General features: G+C 36.7%; 1 protein-coding gene across 1 annotated transcript in view; it reads left to right on the top strand.

The window, feature by feature from the left end:
• The window catches only part of SNTG1 (syntrophin gamma 1), an 866,981-nt gene extending 853,831 nt beyond the window's left edge, over positions 1-13,150 (top strand). Inside the window, exon 19 of the mRNA XM_036263979.1 lies at positions 12,985-13,150. Coding sequence (XP_036119872.1) covers positions 12,985-13,137 — 153 coding nt within the window. The 3' untranslated portion in view covers positions 13,138-13,150. The remainder of the gene's footprint in view (positions 1-12,984) is intronic.
• Positions 13,151-23,572: the final 10,422 nt, after the last annotated feature.

Here is a 23,572-nt window from a genome sequence, read left to right as displayed (position 1 = left end):
CAAGATTTTTTGTGGGTGGCTATTTGGTGTCTTTTTGGTCCCATATAAATATTATTTGTTCTATAATTGTGAAAATGACATTGAATTGATAGGATTTACATTACATTTGTAGATGACTCTAGGTAGTATGTACATTTTAACAATATTAATTCTTCCAGTGCATGAGCATGAACCATCTTTTTATTTATTTATGTTTCTTTTCATTTCTTTCTTCAATGTGTTGGTTTTCAGTGCATAGGTGTTTCACCTCCTGGTTAAATTTATTCCTAGATATTTTATTCTTTTGGATGCAATGTAAATGCAATTATTTTTTTAAATTATTTTTGGGTAATTATTATTAATGTGCTAACAGAACATTTTTTATGCATTGATTTTGTATCCTGCAACTCTACAGAATTTGTCTATGAGTTCTTAACGTTTCGAGTGGACTCTTCAGCGGTTTTTATATACATGTCATCTGCAAATAGTGACAGTTTAAATTTTTTTCTTTTCAATTTGGATGCCTGCTTTTTCTTTTTAATTGCTTTGGCTAAGACTTCCAATACTATGTTGAATAAAATTAGCAAAAGTGGGCATCCCTGTGTGTTCTTGATTTTAGAGAAAATGCTTTCACTTTTGAGTATGTTGTCTGTGGGCTTGCCATACTCTGACCGCATTATGATGAGGTATGTTCCCTCTATTCCTACTTTGTAAACAGTTTGTATCATAAATGGATATTGAATTTTGTCAAATGTTTTTTATGAGTATAGTGAGATGATTGTGAATTGTATCCTTCATGTTAATGTGTATCACAGTAATTGATTTGTTGATGTTGAACTATCCTAACATACCTGATATAAATTCCACATAATCATATATATGGTCTTTTCAATTTTTTGTTGAATTTGATTGCTTAATATTTTCTTGAAGATGTTTATATCTGTGCTTTTCAGTGATACTGGCCTGTAATTTTCTTTCTGTGTGGCATCCTTGTCAGGGTATCAGGGTAATGTTTTGTTATCAAACTACTGCAGGCCTTGTAACATTAATTTAAAAGTGTTCCCTTTCTTCTTCTTTTAGGAAGGATTTGAGAAGAAATGTTTTTCATTATTTTTATGTTTGGTAGAATTCAGCAATGAATCTGTCTGTCTGATCCTGGCCTTTAGTTTATTGAAACATTTTATGTTTATTACTGATTTAATTTCTTACTAGTAATTAGTCTGTTCAGATTTTATATTTTTTTATGATCTAGTCTGGAAGGTTGTATGTCTAGGAATTTATTTATTTCTTCTAGGTTGTCCAATTTGTGTGTGTATAATTATGAGTAGTTTCTTATGATCCTTTGTATATCTATGGTATCAGTTATAATGCCTCCTCTCTTATTTCTAATTTTATTTATTTGACTTCTCTTTTGGGGGGGATAAGTTTAGTCAGAGGTTTGTAAATTCTTCTATCTTTTCAATGAACCAGCTCTTGGTATTATCTCTCTTTTCCATTGTGTCTGTCTCTATTTTATTTATTTCCACTCAACTTTATTTCCCCTATTCTACTAATTAGGGGCTTTATTTGTTTTTCTTTTCTTATTCCTTGAGCTATAAAGTTAGGTTTTTACTTATTTATGATTTTTCTCATTTTTTGAGGTAGACATTTATCTTTTTGAATTTCATACTTTGAAGTTCATAGAGAAAAATGCAATTTTTGCTGCATCGCAGAAGTTTTAGTATGTTGTGTTTGCATTTTCCTTGTCTCAGTGCATTTTATTATTTCAATTTTGATTGTTTGATTGGCTAATTGCCTGATTAGTAGAATGTTGTTTAATCTCCACATAATTGTACATTTTCCAGTATTCTTCTTATAATTGATTTCTACTTTTAAACCATTATAGTCTGAAATATTGTTGGATATAATTTCAATTTAAAAATGTAGGAAGACTTTCATAATATAATAATCTATCCTGGGGAATGTTTTATATGTTCCTTAGAAGGATGTATATTTTGTTGCTTTTGGATGAAATATTCTGTTAACTTCATCTGGTCTAATTTGTTATTCGAGGACCACTTTTCCTTATTGATTTTTCTATCTAGTGATCTATCCTTTGATGTAAGTGGCATCTGAAAGTCTCCTGTTAGTATTAACATTGCTATCTATTTCTAACTTTAGCTCTATTAATTTCTGCTTTATATATTTAGGTGCTTCCCAAGTTCTTAAATGTTGGAAAAACATTGTTATTGTTGTTACTATTATTATTATTAATTTACCTTTATTGTTGAAAATATTACAGACATTCCTCCTTTTTTCCCCCATTGCACACTTCTTCCTGCTCCTGACCCGCCCTTCCCCCCGCCCCCTGAATTTACCGCACTGTTGTCTGGGTCCATTGGTTATGCATACAAGCATATAAGTTCTTTGGTTTATCTCTTCCCTCCCCTTCAACTCCCTCTTCTGAGGTTTGTCAGTCTGTTCTCTACTTCGATGTCTCTGGGTCTATTCTATTCATCAACTTATTTTGTACATTATATTCCACAAATAAGTGAGATCATGTGGTATTTGTCTTTCTCTGACTGGCTTACTTTGAGTAGCATAATACTCTCCAGTTCCCTTCGTGTTGTCTCAAAGGATAAGAGATCTTTCTTTCTTACAGTTGCATAGTATTCCATTGTGTATATGTACCACAGCTTTTTTATTTACTCATCTAATGATGGACACTTAGCTGTTGTAAATAGTGCTGCTATGAACACAGGGGTGCATATACTGTTTTGATTGGTGTTTCAGGCTTCTTAGGATATATTATTAGAAGTGGAATCACTAGGTCAAATGGCAGTTCCATTTTAAGTTTTTGAGGAAACACCATATTGTTTTACATAGTGGCTTCACCAATCTGCATTCCCACCAACAGTGTACTAGAGTCCCCTTTTCTCCACACCCTGGCCAACACTTTTTGTTTGATGATCTATTGATAGTAGTCATTCTGGTAGATGTGAAATGACACATCATACTTATTTTAATTTACATCTCTCTGATGATTAGTGATGTTGAGCATTTTTTATTTTTTATATGTCTCCTGGCCATTTGTACGTCTTCTTTGGATAAGTGTCTATTCAGATCAGCTGCACGTTTTTTTTTTAATCCTCACCTAAGGATATTTTCCATTTATCTTCAGATAAAGTGGGAGGGAGGGAGGAAGGGGGGGGAGAGAGAGAGAGAGAGAGAGAGAGAGAGAGAGAGACATTGCTTCCTGCATGACTCCAACCAGGGGGGCCTGGGATGAACTGCAACTTAGGTACATGCCCTTGGCCAGAATCGAATCCATGAGTCTTTGGTCAGTGAGCTGAACTAGCCCAGGCACTTAGCTCAAATTTAAATTGGATTGTCTCCTTTTGTTGAGTACTATTAGTATTTTATACATTTTGGAAATTAACCCATTAGCTGATGTATCATTTTCAAATATGTTCTTCCATACTATGAGTTCCTTTTTCAGTTTCATGCTGATTTCTTTTGCTGTGCTGAAGTTTTTTGTTTGATATAATCACATTTGTAATGTTTTCCTTTGTTTCTATTCCATAGGCAATGTATCAGTAAAAATTCTGCTACATGTGATTTCTGAGATATTGCTGCCTACATTTTCTTCTGGGAGTTTTATGATTTAATGACTTACATTTAAGTCTTTTATACATTTTGAGTTTATTCTTGTGTATGATGTAAGTTGATGGTCTAGTTTCATTTTTTTTGCATCTAGCTGTCCAATTTTCCCAACATCATTTATTAAAGGGACTGTCTTTACTCCATATTATGCTCTTGCCACCTTTGTCAAATATTAAATGAGCACGATGTCTTGGGTCAATTTCTAGGTTCTCTATTCTGTTTCATTCATCTACATGCCTGTTCTTTTACCGGTACCAGGCTGTTCTGATTACAATGGCTTTGTAGTATAATCTGATATCTGTTACTGTGATCCCTCAGACTTTGTTCTTCATTTTCAAGATTGCTGTTGCTATTCAGGATATTTTTTGGTTCCATATAAACTTTTGAAATATTTATTCTAGATCTGTGAAATATGCCATTGGTACTTTCATAGAGATTACATTGAATTTATAGATTGTTTTGGGTAGTATGGACATTTTAATTCTTCCAATCCATGACATGGTATATGCTTCTACGTTTTTATATCTTCCTCTGTTTCTTTTTTCAATATATCCCATAGTTTTCTGAGAACAGGTCTTTTATCTCCTTGCTTAAGTTTTTTCCAAGTTGTCTTAAGTTTTTTTGTTGCAGTGATAAATAGGATTTTTTTAAGTTTCTCTTTCTGAGTGTTTCTTATTGTTATATAAGAATGACATTGATTTCTGAATGTTATTTTTTTTATCCTGCTACTTTGATGAGTGTTTTCTATGAGCCATATCATGTAATCTGTGAATAATGACAATCTTACTTCTTCTTTTCCAATTTAATACCTTTATTTTTACTTCTTGTCTGATCACTTTGGCTAAGACTTCCAGTACTATGTTGAATAAGAGTGGAAAAAAGGGACATCCACGTCTTGTTCCTATTCTTAAGGGAAATGCTTTTTGCCCACTGAGTATGATATTGACTGTAAGTTTGATATATATAGCCTTTATAATTTAAAGGTATAACCCCTCTGTTTCCACTTTGCTGAATGTTTTTATCAAGAAAAGTTGCTGGATTTTGTCAAATGCTTTTTGAACATCTATTGATATGATTATATGATTTTATCTTTCATTTTTTTTATGTGGAGTATCACATTTATTGATTTGTAAATATGGTACCAGCCTTGCATCCCTGGGATACATCCCATTTGCTTGTGGTTGAACATTTTTTAAATACATTACTGGATCTGATTTGGTAATAGTTTGTTTAAGATTTTGGCTTCTATGTTCATTGGGAATATTGGCCTGCAATGTTCTTTCTTTGAAGTATCTTTATCTTGTTTTGGATTTAGAATTATGCTGGCCTTATAGAAAGAACTTGGAAGTCTTCATTCCTCTTAAATATTTTGGAATAGTTTGAGGAGAATAGTTGTCAGTTTTTCGTTGAATGTTTGGTAAACCTCCCCTCTGTAGCCATCTGGACCAGGGCTTTTGTTCACTGGGAGTTTATTGATTCCATTTACTTTGTTATTATTGTTCTGTTCAGGGTTCTGACTCTTCTTGATTGAGGATTGGAAGATTGTATGATTATAGAAATTTGTCCATTTCACCTTGGTTGTCCTACTGTTTGGCATATAATTGTTCATAGTATTTTCTTGCAATCTTTTGTTTTTCTGTGGTGTCAGTTTCACCTCTTTCATTTCTAACTTTATTTTTTTGGGTCCTCCCTCTTTGTTTCTTGGTGAGTCTGGTTAAAGGTTCATCAATCTTATTTATCTTTTCAAAGAACCAGCTCTTGGTTTCATTGATATGTATTTTTTAGTCTGTATGTCATTTATTTCAGCTTTGAGCTTTATTATTTCCTTCCTTCTACTTACTCTGGGTTTTTCTTGTTTTGTCTCTCTCTCTCTCTCTCTTTCTATTCTTCAAGTTGTAGGGTTAGTTTATTAGAAATTTTTCTTGTTTCTTGAGGTAGGCATGTAATGCTATAAACTTCCCCCTCAGGGCTGCTTCTACTGCATCCCATAGGTGTTATGTTTATTTTCATTAGTGTCCAGGAAATTTTTTATTTCTTCCTTGATTTTATTGGTAACCCATTCATTGTTCAATAACATGCTACTTAGCATCCATACAAGGAATGTCCCTTGTATGTTTGAATGTTTTTTAATGTTTCTATAATAATTGATTTTTAGCTTTATGCCGTTGTGATCCTAGAAGATGCTTGATATGATTTCAATCATCTTTCACTTGTAGAGACTTAGTTTGTGTCCTAACCTGGGGGTTTGTCTTTGAGGATGTTCCATATGCACTTGAAAATAATGTACATTCTGCAGCACTGGGATGAAATGTACTGTAAATAACAATTAAAACCAACAGATCTAGTGTGTCATTTAGGGATTCTGTTTCCTTGTTAATTTTTTGTCTAGAAGATCTATCCAGCGATGTCAGTGGGGTGTTAAAAAAACCCTACTATAATTGTATTGCTACCAATCTTTCCCTTAAAGTCGTCCAGAAATTTTTAAATATATTTTGGTGCTCCTATACTGGGTGCACTTATGTTTACCGAGGTTATATCTTCTCATTGGATTGATCCTTTTAATATTATGTAATGACCTTCTTTATTTTCCGTTATGGCCTTCATTTTGAAGTCTATTTTACCAGATATGAGTATGGCTACCCTTGCTTATTTTTGCTTCCATTTGTATGGAACATTTTTTTCTATTACTTCGCTTTCATCCTGTGGGAATCTTTTGTTCTGAAGTGGGTCTCTTATAGACAGCATACATATGGGTCATGTTTTCTTATCCATTCAGCTACCCTATGTCTTTTGATTTGAGCAATTAATCCATATACATGTAAGGTTATTATTGATATGTACTTATTTAATGCCATTTTTTTCTTTATGCCTATATTTATTTCTCTATATAATCTTCCTCCTCCTCCTCCTCCTTCTCCTCCTCATTCTTCTTCAGAATTTCTTGCAATGCTTGTTTGGTGGTATTAAAATCCTTTAGCTATTTTTTTTTTTTTTTCTGAGTAGCTCTTTATTTCACCTTTTAAGTGATAGCCTCTCAGGATATAGCAGTCTTGTTTGTAGGCTCTTTCTTTTCATTACTTTGAATATTTCATGCCAACCCCTCTGTCCTAAAATGTTTCTGTTGAGAAATCTGCTGTCAGCCTTATGGGGGCTCACTTGTAGGTAACCAACTGTCCTCTCTTGCTGCCTTTAAGATTCTCTCCTTGTCTTTAGCCTTGGCCATTTTAATTATAATGTGTCTTGGTGTGGGTCTCTTTGGGTTCATCTTGATTGGGACTCTCTGTACTTCCTAAACTTTTGTAACTTTTTCTTTCACTGGGTCAGGGAAGTTTTCTGTGATAATTCCTTCAAATATGTTCTCTATCCCTTGCTCCCTTTCTTCTCCTTGATACCCCTATGATGCAGATGTTTTTACATTTTATATTGTCCCGGAGTTTTCTTAAACTATGCTCATTCTTTTTAATTCTTTTTTCTATTTGTTGTTTTGTTTGTGTGTTATTTTAGACCTTGTCTTCTAAATCACTGATTCTATCCTCTGCTTATTTCAGCCTACTTTTATTTTTTCCAGTGTATTCTTGATGTCAGATATGCACTTCTTCCTACTGACTCTTGTTCAGAGTTTCTATCTTTTTTTTTCATGTTGTTGTAATTTTCATTAAATTCCTTGTAATCCTTATTAAGTTGTTTGAGTATCTTGATAATCATTATTTTGAACTGTGTGTCTGATAAATTGCTTGCTTCCATTTCATTTAGTTCTTTTTTTCTCTGTTTTAAGGGTTCTTTGTTGCCTCGTTTATGTTGTACTCTTTGATTTATTTCTGTGTTAGATAGAACTACTATGACTCCCTGCCTTTGTAGGGTGGCCTGTAGTAACTTTCCTGTAGAACATAGTGGTGAAGTCTCCTCGGTCTCCTGAGCTGAATGCTCCAGGAATGTTCCTTGTGTGTGTTATGTGTATCCTCCTGTTGTTATTGTTATTGGGAGCTGATTGTTGTTTGCCTGTTCATAGGTTGGATTGACTTTCATCTCATGAAAATGAGTTTGGCTGGATTGGGCCAGCAGGATTTAGGAATACAATACAATCAGAATTTTGATTGGGGTGACATGAGCTCTTGGCCCTTGAGAGGGGAGCTAGCTGCTTGTCTTCTAGCTCAGAAGTGCCCCACCAGAAACCCTGAGGGAAGGCTTCCAGCCTTGCACCAGATACCCAAGTTCTGAGTTGTGCCCCGTTCACCTGTGAGGCTGCACCAGCAGAAATGTGCCAGCGGGGTTTGGAGGAGAGAAAAGGGCTGCTTCCTCTGCTTGGGGTGATGCTGGCTCTTGGGGGTAAGGGTAGAAAGAGTTGTTTGTATCCTTCTATCTCTGCAATGCACTGCCAGAAGCCCTGGTGGAGTGCTCCAAGGAAGTCACATTCAATATCCGAGGTCTGATTTGTCTCTTCTTACCCTAGTAAATATGAGTTTAGCAGGGTGGGATTGCAAACCCTGTTCTACATCAGAATCTGGAATGCAAACCCAGTCTGCCCCTTGTGTGGGGTGGCATGGATCCTCAGCCCTTGAGAGGGAAGATATCTGCTCTCCTACAGTTTCACACCAGAACTCCTGAAGGGAGGCTCCAAGGAGCAGGGGTCACAGTAGATTGCACAGTTCTAAGTTGTGCCCCCTTTCCCCTGAGAGGCTCTACCTGCTAGAAGGTGCAGGTGGTGCTTGGAGAAATAGATCAAGGCTGCCCCCTCTGCTTGGGGTGGCACTCACTCTTGGAAGGTGAGAGAGCTTGTAGCCTCTTCTATCTCTGCAGTTCACTGCCAGAGGCCCTCATGGAGGCCTCTGAGGGGGTGGCTCCAAATGTCTCTGTTCTGAATTACACTTCCTTCCCCCTGGGGACTGGGCTTTGGAGTTGGTGCCAGCAGATTTGGGAAATGCTAATCCAAGCAGCCCTTTGTTGGGGGTCGGTATGGATCCTCTGCCAGGTAGTTTGCTTGCTTTCAGGACCCCACCAGGGATCCTGAGGGAGGCTTGCAAGTGTGTGCCTTCCCCAGCTCCACAGCTCCAATACCTGAGGCACTGATCAGGGCACCTTATGTTGGGGGTGGCACCTGCCTAACCCATGGGGGATGGGTTTAGCTCCTGTTCCTAAGCCACTCAGTTCAGTGTTCATCTGAGACTGTCTATAGCTTCTCCAGAATAAAACAAAACCAAACTTCAGGTCCCTTTGGGGTACAGGAAAAAGTCTCATGCCTGATTCAGCTTGTCAGTATTTGGAGGACAAGGATAGTGCACTTTTTCCAGCTGGTGCTATGCCACCCAGCTCTTCTCCTTGTGGCTTCCATACGCCATGAGTCCCCTTCCCTCTACCTGAACCCTGGGCGTGTGCCTGAGAGCGAGTCCCTGTGCATTAGCCTTTAAGGAGAGCACCCGGAATTCAAGTATACTCCCTCCTCTTCCCAGGGGACAGTCACCACTTACTTTTGCTGCCAAATGTTATGCAGGCTCTTCTTCCAGGCCCTAGTGTGGGATTGAGACGCCACTTTCCTCGGGCTTTTGCAGCCTCAAAATTTCTTCATCTCCATAGCTGCTGTATCTGGGTGCTGGGACCAGCACTTTCTGTGTCTCTGCAATTCTTACCAGTCTCTGTGTGGCTTCCTTTTTTTTTTTTAATGCATGTTAATTGCTCTAAATTTCAGCTGTCACTTCAGTTTGGCGCTGGGAGGAGGTGTGTGTTCTTTCACCTAATCCAATGTCAATTTTTTCTCGGAAAAGCATTATTGACTTTACCTATCGATCCATTTTTTTCTGCTCATTCAGTAGGAAAAAAAGGCTTCTTGCCTTGGCCAGTTTGGCTCAATGGTTAGAGCGTTGGCCCACGGTCTAGAGAGACACAAGTTCGATTCCCGCTAAGGGCAAACACCATGGTTGGTTTGTCCCTGGCCCTGTTAGGGTTGTGCATTTCACATCAATGTTTTTTTCTCTCTCTATCTTTTATTCTTACTGCCTCCCACTCTATCTGAACAAAAATGGAAAAATGTCCTCGGGTGAAGATAAAAAAAAGGCTTCTCAATATCTTCTTTATATATTTGATTTGTCAAATCTTTTCACCCAGTTACTTATGAATCCATTTTTATGAGTCTTTTGCCTCAACTTCTCCATAAAAATTATTCTTGTCAGGATTAAAAATGACCTCCATTGGTCAGTTTTCAGTTTTCCAGACTCTGTTTTCTCTCTCTCACTTCTTTGGTGACATTGTTCTTTCTTCTTTGCTGGTTCTTTCCTATTTTTTCCTAAGTTTTTATACCATAGGATCCCAGGAATAAGTTCTTAGTCCTTTTCTCAATGTATGCATTACACCTTGACCTTCGCACCCAGACCACAGCTTATTTATCATCTACATGCTGACAGATACTTGTTTTATTCCCAACCCTGATTTTCCTTTAAATTTATTCTATCTGTACAGTTATATACTTACCCTTTATAGTCTAATTTTCTCACAAAAGCAACATGTCCAAAACCAAAATTTTGATCTTTTATGCCAAACATGTGTTTTCAGTAAATTCTTCGATTCCTCCTTTCTAGTAAATGGCATTTTCTCCTTTCTGTTGCTCAATCATAGATCCTAGAATCATAATCGACTCAACTTCACTTTAAAATTTATCTTCTCTTATTGAAAATCTTTGTAACTCCTCTCCCTTTTAAAAATCCTATTTCAAAACACCTCACCCTCAACCATATAGCTCAAAATATCATTTTAAGATTCATGTCATTTTTTTGTCACTTCTCTGCTAAATAATCACCAGCAGGTTTACATCTCACTCACAGTAAAATTAATAAAGGCCCATATGGCATGACCAATTCTGAATGTATCATGTCTTTAACCTTATTTACAATTAATTACTCCTTAATCCTCTCTGTTCTATCCACACAGCCCCTTGCGTCCCCTCTGATTTCCTCTCAGGTGTTGCCCGCAGGCCCTTCAGCACAGCCTGCCGCCTCAGCTCTTCTCGCCGCAGACATGCGCTTGCTCACTCTTTGTCCCCTTCCGGTTCAGCTCACAGGGCAAAGTGGATTTTCTTTTCCCAAAGCCCCTCCACTCTCTGTTCCCTCCCTGCTTTATTTTCTTGACTATACTTGTTATCATAATCAGATATATTATATTTAATTTACATATGCTACATAATTTGCCCCCTAGAATGTAGATCTCATCAGTAGTTTTCTTGCCTGTTTTGTTCACTATCTTATCTTTTCACCAAGGAAATTACTTCATTCATAGCAAACGTCAATAAACTTTTATTGATTGAATGAATGATTAAATTTGAAGAGAAGTTATGTCTAGTGAGATTAATGGGATTCAGAAGAGCTTTATTACAGAGATAGTAAATAACTGGGTAAAAGTCTTCTGTGTATGCTCAGTGTAGAGATGAATAGGTAATTCTAAAATTCACATTATAAATGAGTAAAAGCGGGCACCAGCTCTACTGAAGTAATAATTGACGCCCCAGGAATGGATATAATTGTTAAAGGTGATTATTGAGGCTTAGGAAAGATGAGTTGTCATTGGAATCAAGGTCCAAACTTGAATACATCTCTATCCCATGCTTTCTCTTTTAAATACATGTTATTTCTTGCCTACCACTCACTTCCCTGCGAAAAGATGTGAAATTTTAAAGTGCCAATCTACATTACATAATTGACATATAATTGACAAGGTGTGAATAATTAAAAATATTAATCTTGCTAAAATTTCTGTATATTTGGGTATTTGCTATTTAATAACCAAGACACAAACTCCCATTTATTTAAGGTGTGGCAGAATTATTTTTGAGAAAAAGTTATTTGTTATATTTTTGCCTAGTTGCAACATTCAGGGATATTCTTACTTTTACAAAGAATGAATTGTATGATTTTTGTTTTGTTTTATTTTTAGTAGTACACAGGCACATCTCATATTTTCCAAAACTTTGCCACCCTATTCGCATACACAGGGCATGTTCAGAATCTGCAGGTGCAATGTGCTGACTGTGCAAAGAATGGAAGGTGAATGGAGGACTTGGTGGCTGAATGAAGGCAGGAGAACACCTGTTAGTTGACCAATAACACATCATAGAACCACTGAAGTGGCTGTTACAAAAAAATAAGATTATGAAGTAGTTATGATGGAATAGTAAAATTATTTTTACGTGGAAGCAATTTAGGATATTAGAATAGTTAAGTTATATATTCCCTGCTTTTCTAAAATAAGTCAACCTTTGTCTTAATAAACTAAGTATGAAGTAGTGAAGGTTTGAAGGGAATTGCTGACACAGTATGGTCATTTTTTGTATATTGTACAGAACTATAAATCTGTTGTGCTCTATTGCACTTTTATGGAATGACCAAAGAAAATATTCCCAGAGTGAATTATTTTAGTTAAATAGTTTGCTTGTACATGAAGATATTAGAATGTGTCTAATGAATGGATACTGTGTATTATTCTCCATTGCACATACTATAAATTGCAAAACAACAGTATTATGCACATCAATTATAATTCTGCATCCTTTATCACAAAGATGTATCAAAAAGCCACAACTTCAACAAGTTCAAATTATTACTTTCTTGTTATTTTCTTTAGAAGTTTATCATATAGATTTGATTAAGTCAATATATGTATTTGTCTTGTCTCAGTTATCTTGGATTAAAATATTTTTATGGTTTTTCATAAAAATATTTGTGACATAAATTTTTAAATGTATCCTGAGTATTATCTCATGATTTTAACAACCAAGTACAACAATTTTAAACAACCAGGTACAATTAAAATTATATAAATTTAAAAGTAATAAAATGCATTATTTTTCTAAATAGGACCATGTAGCTCTTCATGTCATAAACATTCATATTCTCTTTCTTTCAGTAATTCCTATTCAGTGTCCAATGACAAATAATAAATTATTCTAAAAAATAGCAAAAAATGTTTTCTAAAATCATTGCAATCAAAATTTATCATTTGGAGTGTGTACAAAGAAACAAAAATATTTTTAAACTACTCCTATGGTTCTCTATAGTTATATTTTATCAAGAATGAAATTTTAATCAGGCCAAATATATTTTTATGCAGCACCTGTCAATACTAAAATGACTTTGATGAGCAATAAGTATGCTTACTCCGTTAGTCTTAGATCTGCATGCTTTGAAGTAAGTCTGCAATATACATTAAATTTACATAATGAACAAAAATTCCTACAGTTGCCATACATTACAGGTAATTGGTTATAATTAAGTTTTTTGCACTTGCAGAAATCTCTAGCTATTATCTATTTGTCTAGTTATTATCAATTTTTAAAGACATTTATTTTTTTTATTTTCTGACCCATTTCCCTTTTCTTTCCAGGAGCTGGAGTTTTCCAATCTATTTGCTGTTCTTCACTGCATTCATTCATTCTTTGCCGCCAAAGTCGCCTGTTTGGACCCCCTCTTCCTAGGCAGTCAGGCTGCTGCTGCCGCCAGCTCGGCCTCCACAAGCCAAGCCAAGTACCCGGCTTGACCGCCCGAGCTCTACCGCCACCGGCCCGGACCATCTACACAGACACACAGATTCCTTGCTTTAGACCTTGGAGAAACAATAATGTAATCAAGTCAAATTAAAATTTTAGCAGAAAAAAATAAAAGGTTGTAAGGGATCTCAAAAGCATTTCTCTCTTGGAAGGCGTCAGTGAATAGGCCTCAATGAACAAAACAGCTTGTTCTCTCATTCGGTTGATTTGTACCACTATCCTGCTTCTATCAAAGAGGAGAAAAAGAAAGAATGGTTTGAAATCTGTAAATAATATAAAAATTGTAAACTATCTATAAATAAAATAAAAATACCAATGAAATGGCACCTTCTGTATTTTAGATTATTTTGTATGCAAAATACATGTTGGATCAGGTCATGAACTAATACCTTATCATTGTTTTACAAGTGACCTAAAGGAGGCAAAAGCAAAAAAAACAAAATGATATTACAGCAAGGACACTAATGTGCAAAACATCTCATCAAAGAAAAAATACTTTAATGTGCTGATGTAGATTTCTCCTGGTATCCTCACGTCATGACTGGGCTCGGGCGCTCTGATTTTTTTATCTTATTGTAAAATATTTTTAAGAATTTAAGAAGACAATAACATTGACCTACAATAGACACAATGTGAAATGAACTATTTCTTCCTTGGAACACTTATACCAAATTTGTATTCATTGCCAGTGTTAATCAAATATGCCAAAATGTGTTAATTATGAATGAAGACAACATTCATGAGCATCTTGTTCTGTCCTTCATTTAAGGAAATTTATATTTTACCTGATGGGATTTATTTTCAAATTAAAGTTTCACACATTTTCAGTGACCCCAAAAGTCTGTAGCAAAAGTGCTATCAGCAACTGCAGTGTGAGAAACGCTCCTTCGCAATCCTAACCCCCGCTACTCTAAACTAAAATGTTTCTAGAAAGCGATCTAAAACCAATGCTTATATGAGTTAAATAAGATGTTTCAATTTTAGTAACATTTAATGATAAAATAAAGATATAAAAATAAAAGTTGTTAAATTCTATTTCACCATGTCATAAAAAGTGATTCTATAACTAAACAATGTGGGTTCTTTTAGGTATATTTTCTGAAGAATGTAGGTGCGAAGCGGGTGGAATTTGAAGCACTGGGGTGCGCACCACTTAGATTCCGATGTTACTGCACTGTTTGTATAACGCGGAGGACGTGCTGCCCTCGCCACAGCTGTACTGAGATCGGCTTCAAACAACCAGCTGCCTATTTAAGAAGGAAAATCTGTTTTTTTTTTATAATACACATGTTCCCAACTATATAAAAAGTGGATATTTCCATGACAAAATGACCAAGTATCAAATAAGGTGGTTTGGTTTATTTTTTAAATAAAAGAAAAATATCACTCAACAGGGAAGAATAATTTACAAAAAGACACTACCCTTATAATTAACAAAATTAATATCCAACTGTTTCTACAATCCTAGATTTTCAATTCTGTTTGCATCTGATCAATTCTGAATCACATTAAAATTTTTTTTATAAAGGTCAGTTTCATAATTAGACATGGGCAAGTGTTAAGTTGGGCCTAGTACACGTTATTAAAAGAACTATGGAAAATTCAACAATAATGAATATAATTTATTTTGACCACAGAAATAAATACATATCCATAATTCAGGTAATAACTGTGGAATTATTCTTCAGTATGTATCAATCACACACAATAGCCCTTCTAAAATAGAAAACCCACCAAAGACATGAAGAAAAATAGACCTTAGGACGTGAAGCCCAGCAGCCAGTTTATTATAGTCTCTGCTACTAGACAGACTTGTACGTCAGTGTGCCCACCTTGGGTTAACAGCTGTGTCATCCGGGCGATAATCTGGTTTGCAGGAAATAGGAAATGGGCAAGTTAGCTAAAAGAAAAAAAGTTTAAAACTTTATGTAAGTGTAATGTAATTATTAAAAAATTAACATCAGATTTGTAAAAGCTCCATTTAAAAAATAAAAAATTGCCATTTATTTAATTATCTTTTTTGTTACATCATAAAAATATTCTAGCCTGTGCTTAGTGTATGATGAAGGAAAAGGTGCACCATGAGACATGTATGGGGATATATCTCCTTGTGCAACACACACACACAACACACGCACATATATACGTATATACATATGTATATATAATAAAATGTTAACTGCAGGTTATATTAAAAATATTTCAAATAGATATATTTAATATCTTTAAATTTGAATTGTAAATTGTAACAAATTAAAATTTATGCTACTATAATTATTTTTATACTATTGATAAAAAGGCCTAAATTGCTATATTACATAATTAGTGGAGCAGTCACCTATTAAAAATATTACACAACATTTCATTAGTTAGCAAAGTATTTAACATTTTCTTTTACAGTGCAAATATGAGCCACCGGCATCTGTTATAGCTTGGATTACTGAATGAGAATGCTTCAATATGAAAATTATGAAGATAAATCTCAATTTCTCATGTAATTTAGATTTAGAGGCATTAGATTTATTCACATTAAAATCTACTCTGTACTAGAGAACATTTTAACAGCAGAATGTTTAATTTCGTGTTAACCCCTCTAGTGCCTTGGTATATGTGGGTGTGTACATTATGCATATATATGTACATATGTCTATATTATACATGTGTATGTATGTATACACACATTTAAAGGTTTCATTATAGTGTACAAATTGCAAGTTGAAAGAGAACATTGTATTACACATATTAAGGTCAGAGAAGGGAGTTTAAATATTTCAAGTTCTGTTAACCACTTCAATAATGTACTTCGCCTGATACAAAATAACAATTCATTTAAGCTGAAGTAAATTAAAGCAGGGGCATTTTAAATTTGCTATATTGAAACAAATATTTATTTAAAACTACTTTCATAAATAATGTTAGTATAATGTGTTCTAACATGTATCATCCATCACTATTTTTAAGGGAGAATAAACAGCTAGTCATTGCTTTCCCATCTTCCAGAGTTATACCAACTTGTTTGAAAGCCTTTCCTCACACAACTGTCACTTAGCAAGTAGACAAAGAATTACTTAAAAATAAATGTAAAGTCCATGCTAACCATGCAAGCAGAGAAAGCATTCATTGTACATGGATGTTTCCCTCATGTAACACAAAGTTTGCTCATAAACTTTGTCTACATGGAATGCTGGATTAGAGAAGCTTGATTTGTTATTGTGAAAAGTATGAATTTAAAAATTATTTAGAATTACTGCTAGAAATCAGCAGTTTGGAGAAGCTTTAAAAGCACAAGAACAATCTTGTGCTTTACTTTTTAAGGTAAGTGTAATGTTCTGATATTAAAAACAAAGTTTGTCACCCTTAAAACTGCTATACTCATGAGCTCTCCTTAAAGAATTGCTTTAGTCATCCCTCTAAAACTGTTGTTTATAATTTATTTTTATTTCTTAATAGTTTAAAATTATAATTCACTTATTTGCACATTTTAAATTACTTTTGAAGATAAATAAAATATTATAAATGCTATATGTTTTATACATATTAAAATAAAAGGAAAATAGAAATATAAATGTAAATATATTTATTTCAGCTTTAATTGTTTTGGTGGATGTTTGTAAAATATAAATTAATATCTGTGACAAAAATGTGTCACTTTGTTCTCTAAGTGTATTAATGTACTACTAATAAAATGGTATCTTTTTTAATGAAACATACTGAACAATAAAAACAAATACTTTTTACTACATTTGTGTTTTCACTTCTTGGGCTAGATTTGTTCAGAGCATGATTCTGAGAGACACAGTGTAATGTCCAGGCGCTGAGGTGAGCTGTCCGCCTTGGGTGCAGAACTCTCGGGACATCATCTGTTCTGGGTCATCAGTATTTATGAAGATTTGATATCTGATGTCTAAAAGGCCCTAAAGATTGAAGAAAGGTGTTATTTCACGAATTACTAAACCAACCGGAGTTACAACTTTGAAGGCATGACAGCGTTGATATCTTCACAATGGTCCATCACAAGCCAATCCTTATTGCGAAGACTGTTCTGACAGGGCATCATTATCTGGCCATTTGTAACTCGAGAGAGCGCATCACTTCATGTCATACAAGACCCAGTTGCCTTCCAGGTAATTACAGTTCTGTCAAGAAGATTTATCACATACATCATTTAAAAACAAGTCTGAAACCTTTATTATTCCAATAACCAAATAAACACCTCTCTCATTTTTTATGTTTTCTATTTTTGTTTTGAAAAAATATCTAAAAAAAATAATACATGTTCATCATTGGTAATTTAAGCACTTTAAAAGAAGACAAGACACAAAACAAAAAAATACATATTCTGTTAGCCCAGCCAGTGTGGCTCAGTGGATTAAGTGTGTCCCATGGACTGAGAGGCCCCAGTTCGATTCCCAGTCAAGGCACATGCCAGGTTGCAGGCTCGATCTCCAGTGATGTGCAGGAGGCAGTCAATCGATGTTTCTCTCTCACATCAATGTCTCTCTCCCTCTCTCCCTTCCTCTTTTTCTAAAAATCAACAAAAACATATTAAAAAATAAAAATATATTTAAAAAATAGATATATTAAATCTCACAACCATAAAAATATTCACTATTTATTTTAGATAAGTGTTATTCTATACATATATCTATGTTTACATAGAAGTAAAAAATTAGCTGATGTACAAGCACATAGATTTCAATACTTTTATAAATATATTCCCACAAAAATACAATGTGAAATAACCAGATAACTGTTTTGGGGGTATATATCAACAAGAATAGTAAAATGTGAATTTTTAAAAGTTAACTACAGCCCTGGCCGGTTTGGCTCAGCGGTTAGAGCGTCCGCCTGCGGTCCAGAGAGACCCGGGTTCGGTTCCCGCTAAGGGCATGTACCTCGGTTGCAGTTTGTCCCCGGCCCTGGTTGGTCGTGCGGGTGGCAGCCACTCGATGTGTCCCTTTCACATCGATGTTTCCCTCTCTCTCTCTTCCTCTCTCTCCCTCCTACTCTATCTGTACAAAAAATGGAAAAATGTCCTCATCCGAGGATTAAAAAAAAAAAAAAAAGTTAACTACATACAGTTGGCCCTTGGCTAATGTGGGGGTTGGGGGTACTAACTCCTGTGTTGAAAATTTCCATATAAATTTCGACTCCCCGAAATCGTAATTACAGTCATTTCTTGGTGTCTGTGGGAGGGTTCATTCTAGAACCCTTGTGGGTACCAAAATTTGCTGATCCTTAAGTCCTTTATAGACTTGAAAATTACATACAGTCAGCTCTCAACATCCACAGATTCACAATTGCAGATCAAAAAATATTCATTTTGATCTGTGATTGGTTGAATATAAGGATGCAAACCTGTATAAGAAGGCCAACTGTATATTTATTGGGAAAAAAACCTGCACATGAAATGAACCTGTGCAATTCAAACCCGTGTTGTTCAAAAGTCAACTGTACTAACAAAAAGTGGATTTCATGTATTGAAATGGATCATGACTTTAAAATATACCTTTATTAATTTTTAAAGATAAATTAAGGTAAATTTTAGATACAAAAAGTCAACCTCCTCAGAATACAGGTCTGTAAGTTTTGACAGGTGTATATGATTATGTACCGCCACCAAGATAAAAATACAGAGCAGTTCAGGCTCACCAAGAAATTATTGTGCCATTTGTAGACAACTCCTTCTCCCAATTTCAAATAACTTCAGTTATTGATCTGTTTTTTGTACCTGCAGCTTTCCAATTGCAAAACTGAATTTGAGATGACTCCCTATCTTTTTTGGGATCAGTTCTATCCATAAAGTCTATATTCTCTTTCAAGAGGAAAACCAATTCTAACTCCTGTCATTGTGTACACAAATGTTCCATAACCACTCTGGCCCTTTGTCCACTGGCACCCACCAACCTCTGTCCAAGGCACTTCCAGAGTGTTCTAGATGTGACTCATGCACTACTCCTTACACGAGAAAGTATGGAGAGAGAAAGGGGAACACAGTCCACTTCAGGAAAACACAACAATAAATTTTTTTTTTTTTAATTCAAGGGTTTGCAAGAGTTCACATTTATGTGAATATAAGTTTTTAATTTACTTTAGAAAATATCAAAGAAGGCAATTGCCAGAGCATATAATATGAGTATGTCAGTTTTGTCAGAATTTGTCAAACTTTTGTCCAAAGTGGCTGCAGAACTTTGCATTCCCACCAGCAATGTATGTGGTTCTTACTGCTGCACCTTTTCACCAGCATTTGATGTTGTCAGTTTCTGAATCTCAGCCATTCTAACAAGAGTGTAATGGTATCTCCATTTAACCACAAGTAGAATGAGATTCCCAGTCTTAAGTGTTCAGTAGCTTCTTTTGTTCCCAACTGCTTCAACATCATATTTGTGTTTGTTTGCTGGGGCTGCTGTAACAAAGTACCACAAATGGAATGACTTAAGCAATGGAGATCTATTAGCTCAAAGTTCTGGAGGCTATAAATCTGAGCTCAGGGTTTCAGGAGGGCCATGCTCCCACTGAAGGCACTAAAGAAGATCAGTTCCAGGATTCTCTCCCGGTGCCTGGTGATGCCTTGGCTCGTGACAGCATAATTCAGTCTTCACATGATGTTCTCCTTGTGAAATCAAGCGGTGGTGTTCAGGTCTGGGTTCATTGGCTCACAACATCGAAAAATGAGCTCATGGACAAAAAGGCAAATGAAAGGAAAGTTTTATTTGAAAGATAAACAGAATCCCTACAGTGGGGAAGGGACCCAAGTGGGTTGCTGGTGAGGCTCCTGTGTCTAGGGGAAGATATATATGCCTCGCTAGACTCTGATTGGTCCTCTCAAGGAATCCTGCCTTAGCAACATCCAAACATTTTAAAGCTTGTGTTTCCACCTGACTGAGTTTGGCCCTAGGTCATCTAGCTCTAAATTCATATTACCCTTCTGGAAAAAGCATATGTGGGGATCACTTATTTACAGCAGCTCACGCAGATTTGATTAGCAAAGATATATATTGTTCCCAATTGTTCCTAGAAGCTTTACTCCCAGGGAAGAGACAAGGCTTAGTTGAGTGTGCCTAAGAACAAATAAAGTAGCCCCAGGCATCTATAGGGTCATTGTTGGCTTCTCTTTTTATGATAATTTTACTTTCCCAGATTTTTACTGAGGACAAGGGGAAATGCCCTTGGACCAGCCCTATGCTTGCTTATGGTTTGTTTTCCAAATCCAGTTTTGGTTTCCTCTGACCCTTTTTAAGGTAACCTGTCTTTCTGCAATAGAAACACCCTCTATAGTTTTGCAGCAGAACTCCTTCAGCAATCCTGTTGCCTTGCTCCCAGAAACCAGTAGATATATTAATTGGAATAGGTCAGACTCACCAGAACTATATTCTTTAACAGTAAATAAAATTCATTTGCAAACCCATCAGGGTCCAAAAAAAGGGAACTAAACAACCACTGTTCCTCTATTCCCTGAAACCAACCTGTCTGTTTTTTTGTTTTTGTTTTTTGTTATGTAATTGACCTGTGCTCCTTCCAGAAGCTTTTAATTTGCAATCAAGATAAGGTTTCATTTCTCTAGGTCAGGAGTTTTAATAGGAGCTGAGAGTTTCTAGCGTTGGAGGCACAATTTCCATTGTTCATTTTAGTTTTATTTTGAGATCTGTAGAGTCCACATAAACCTCCAGATCTACTGTGTTCTGGGTTCTGCCTGTGTGCTAAGCTCCAAGTCCTCGCAGACCTCCCCATGTGCCTCAGCTTCCCGCCCCATCGCCCCTCCCTCACTGCCTAACCTGCCTCTGTCTCCTCACTGGGGCATATGTGAACTTTCTAATTTTTATTTATTTTTTTATAAAGACATCAGTCAAATGGATTAAAGGTATGCCATGCTCCAATATAACCTCATCTTAACTAATTACATTTGCAATGACCTTATTTTTAATAATGTTAAAATGAAATAACATCTCCCACTGTATAGGAGGATATAATTGCCAGTGATGCATTGGATAAGGGGCTAATTTCCAAAATATATAGAGTACTCATACAACTCAACAAAAGGAAGACAAATAATCCAATTAAATGAGCAAAGATACCCGACCAGTGTTGCTCAGTTGTTGAACATCAACCCTGCACCAAGAGGTTGCCAGTTTGATTTCTGGTCAGGGCACATGCCCAGGTTGTGGGCCAGATCCCCAGTGGGGGCATGCAGGAGGCAGCAAGTCAATGTCTCTATCTCTCTCCCATTCCTTTCTCTTTCTAAAATCAATAAAGAAAAATAATTTTTAAAAAATTGGGCAGAGAACCTGATTAGACACCTCTTCAAACAGGACATACAAATGGCCAAGAAACATACGAAAAAATATTCAACATCACTAATCATCAGAGAGATGCAAATTAAAATGATTATGAGTTATCAAGTCACACCTGTCAGAATTGGTACCATCACCAAATCATCAAAGAACAAGTGTTGGTGAGGGTGTGGAGAAAAGGGGACTCTAGTACACTGCTGGTGGAATGCAGACTGGTGCAACCACTATGGAGAACAATATGGTGTTTCCTCAAAAGATAAAAATTTATCTACCATTTGATTCCACTTCTAGGAATATATCCTACAAAGCTTGAAACACCAATCAGAAAGGATGAATGCACCCCTGTGTTCATAGCATCGCTATTTACAATTGCTAAGATCTGGAAACAGCCCAAGTGTCCATCAATAGATAGTGGATAAAAAAGCTGTGTGTGATACATATACACAATACAGCTGTAAGGAAGAAAAATGTCTTACTCTTTGAGACACCATTAGGGACCTGGAGAGTATTATGCTAAACAAAATAAGCCACTCAGAGAAAGACAAATATCACATGATCTCACTTATTTGTGGAATTTAACAACAAGGTTGGCTGATGAACAAAATAGACCCAGAGACATGGAAGTAGGGGACAGACTGACAACCCTCAGCGGGCAGGCTGGGGGGAGGACAGGAAGAGAGAAACCAGAGAACTTATATGCATATATGCAGAATCAATGCACACAGACAACAATACTCTGAAGGTGGAGGTGGGATGGGAGCAGGGAGGAAGGTGTCAACGTGGGGAAAGGAGGGACATCTGTAACAAAATTAATTAATTTTGGAGAGGAAGAGAAACAGAGAGAGTACAATTATTTCATTGTGTTCGATGTGTAGGCGTCACCCCTGATAACAAATAAGCTCATTAGAGGTGATTACAGCGAGGGCACTAAATAACACCCACATACAGAGTAAATAAGGCTCCTTCTTCAATTTCCTTCAACTGGGCTGAAATCTTTAAGGAAAAGTCTCCATTTGGTACTATTATGTCTTTGACACCTCTCTAAAATTTACTCATCGACAGTTTTTCAAACAAGCCGAGGACTTCACCTTTGGAGTATCTAACTAGCTTAAGTGACCTTGTTTTTTTGTTTATATTGACCTTAAAGCAAATTATGTCTGTTTGCCACTTAGAGCAAGGGAATAGTTTCCTTCTTACATAAGTTTGTTTAAGTAAAAGAAGCAATCCCTAAGGCTCAGGGGGGACCTTCACTTGGTCGTGGCCTTTGGCAGCTCCTTCCGCCCTGGCTCCGGGTATAAACAGGGGTCCCGGGTCATTCTGCAGCCGGCACGCAGGAAGCTGTGGGCCCTGCAGTCAGTGGTCCGGAATTGGGGAAGTGACACAAACGCCACGCGGTGTCCTCCAGGCCGCCTCTGGGGAGATGTGAAGGAAGGGAGCCCAGTGAGGCCAGACTGTCTTCTGCTAAGTGGACTCATTCATCCCCAGCGCCCCCTGCTGATCGCACTTCCCAAGTGCAGGACCAGCCCGGAGGGGAAACTCATCTCAGAGAAAGGGTATCACTGAGATGAGAGGAACTTGCTCCGGTCAAACGTGATCGTTTCCATAATCCTCACTGCACCCCGATCGGCGACAGCACCTGGGTTTATGTGAAGCCTAGTTAATGAAGAAGCCTGGGGTCGATTCCAGGTACTAACCTTCACCCAGGCTCACTGCTCGCAGACGCACGTGCTCCTGGGCCCCCGAGAGGCCGGCCCCCTAACAGTTCCCAACAAGCCGAGGTCTAGCGCTCCCCTCGGGTGGGGCGCAGCTCTGCCTCCCCCGAGATCACCCAACTGCCCTTTGCTGACTTTGCGAATTCCTACTCATCCTCAGCACTTCCCCCAGACCTCAGCCTCTAACCAGCCCTGGGGACAGGTGCTTCCTGACTGACAGCTCCGCCCCTTGCGGGGGTGTGAGCCCGGCAAGCCGCCCAGCCCCCTTCTCTAGCTCCTCCCTCAATGGGCCCCTCACAGTGCTGACATCAGAGGGCTACAGGACCAACTTGTAGAATCAAGGCGATCCAGTGAGCACATGCCTGGCCCACATCAAAATGTTGTGATTTTTTATTTGATTGTTAATTCTTGGAGAATGGTAT

Source organism: Molossus molossus, unplaced genomic scaffold (genome assembly GCF_014108415.1).
Source record: "Molossus molossus isolate mMolMol1 unplaced genomic scaffold, mMolMol1.p scaffold_m16_p_16, whole genome shotgun sequence".
Taxonomy (NCBI): Eukaryota; Metazoa; Chordata; class Mammalia; order Chiroptera; family Molossidae; genus Molossus; species Molossus molossus.
Note: the sequence above shows the minus strand (reverse complement) of the source record. Positions and strands in the feature narration are given on the sequence as shown.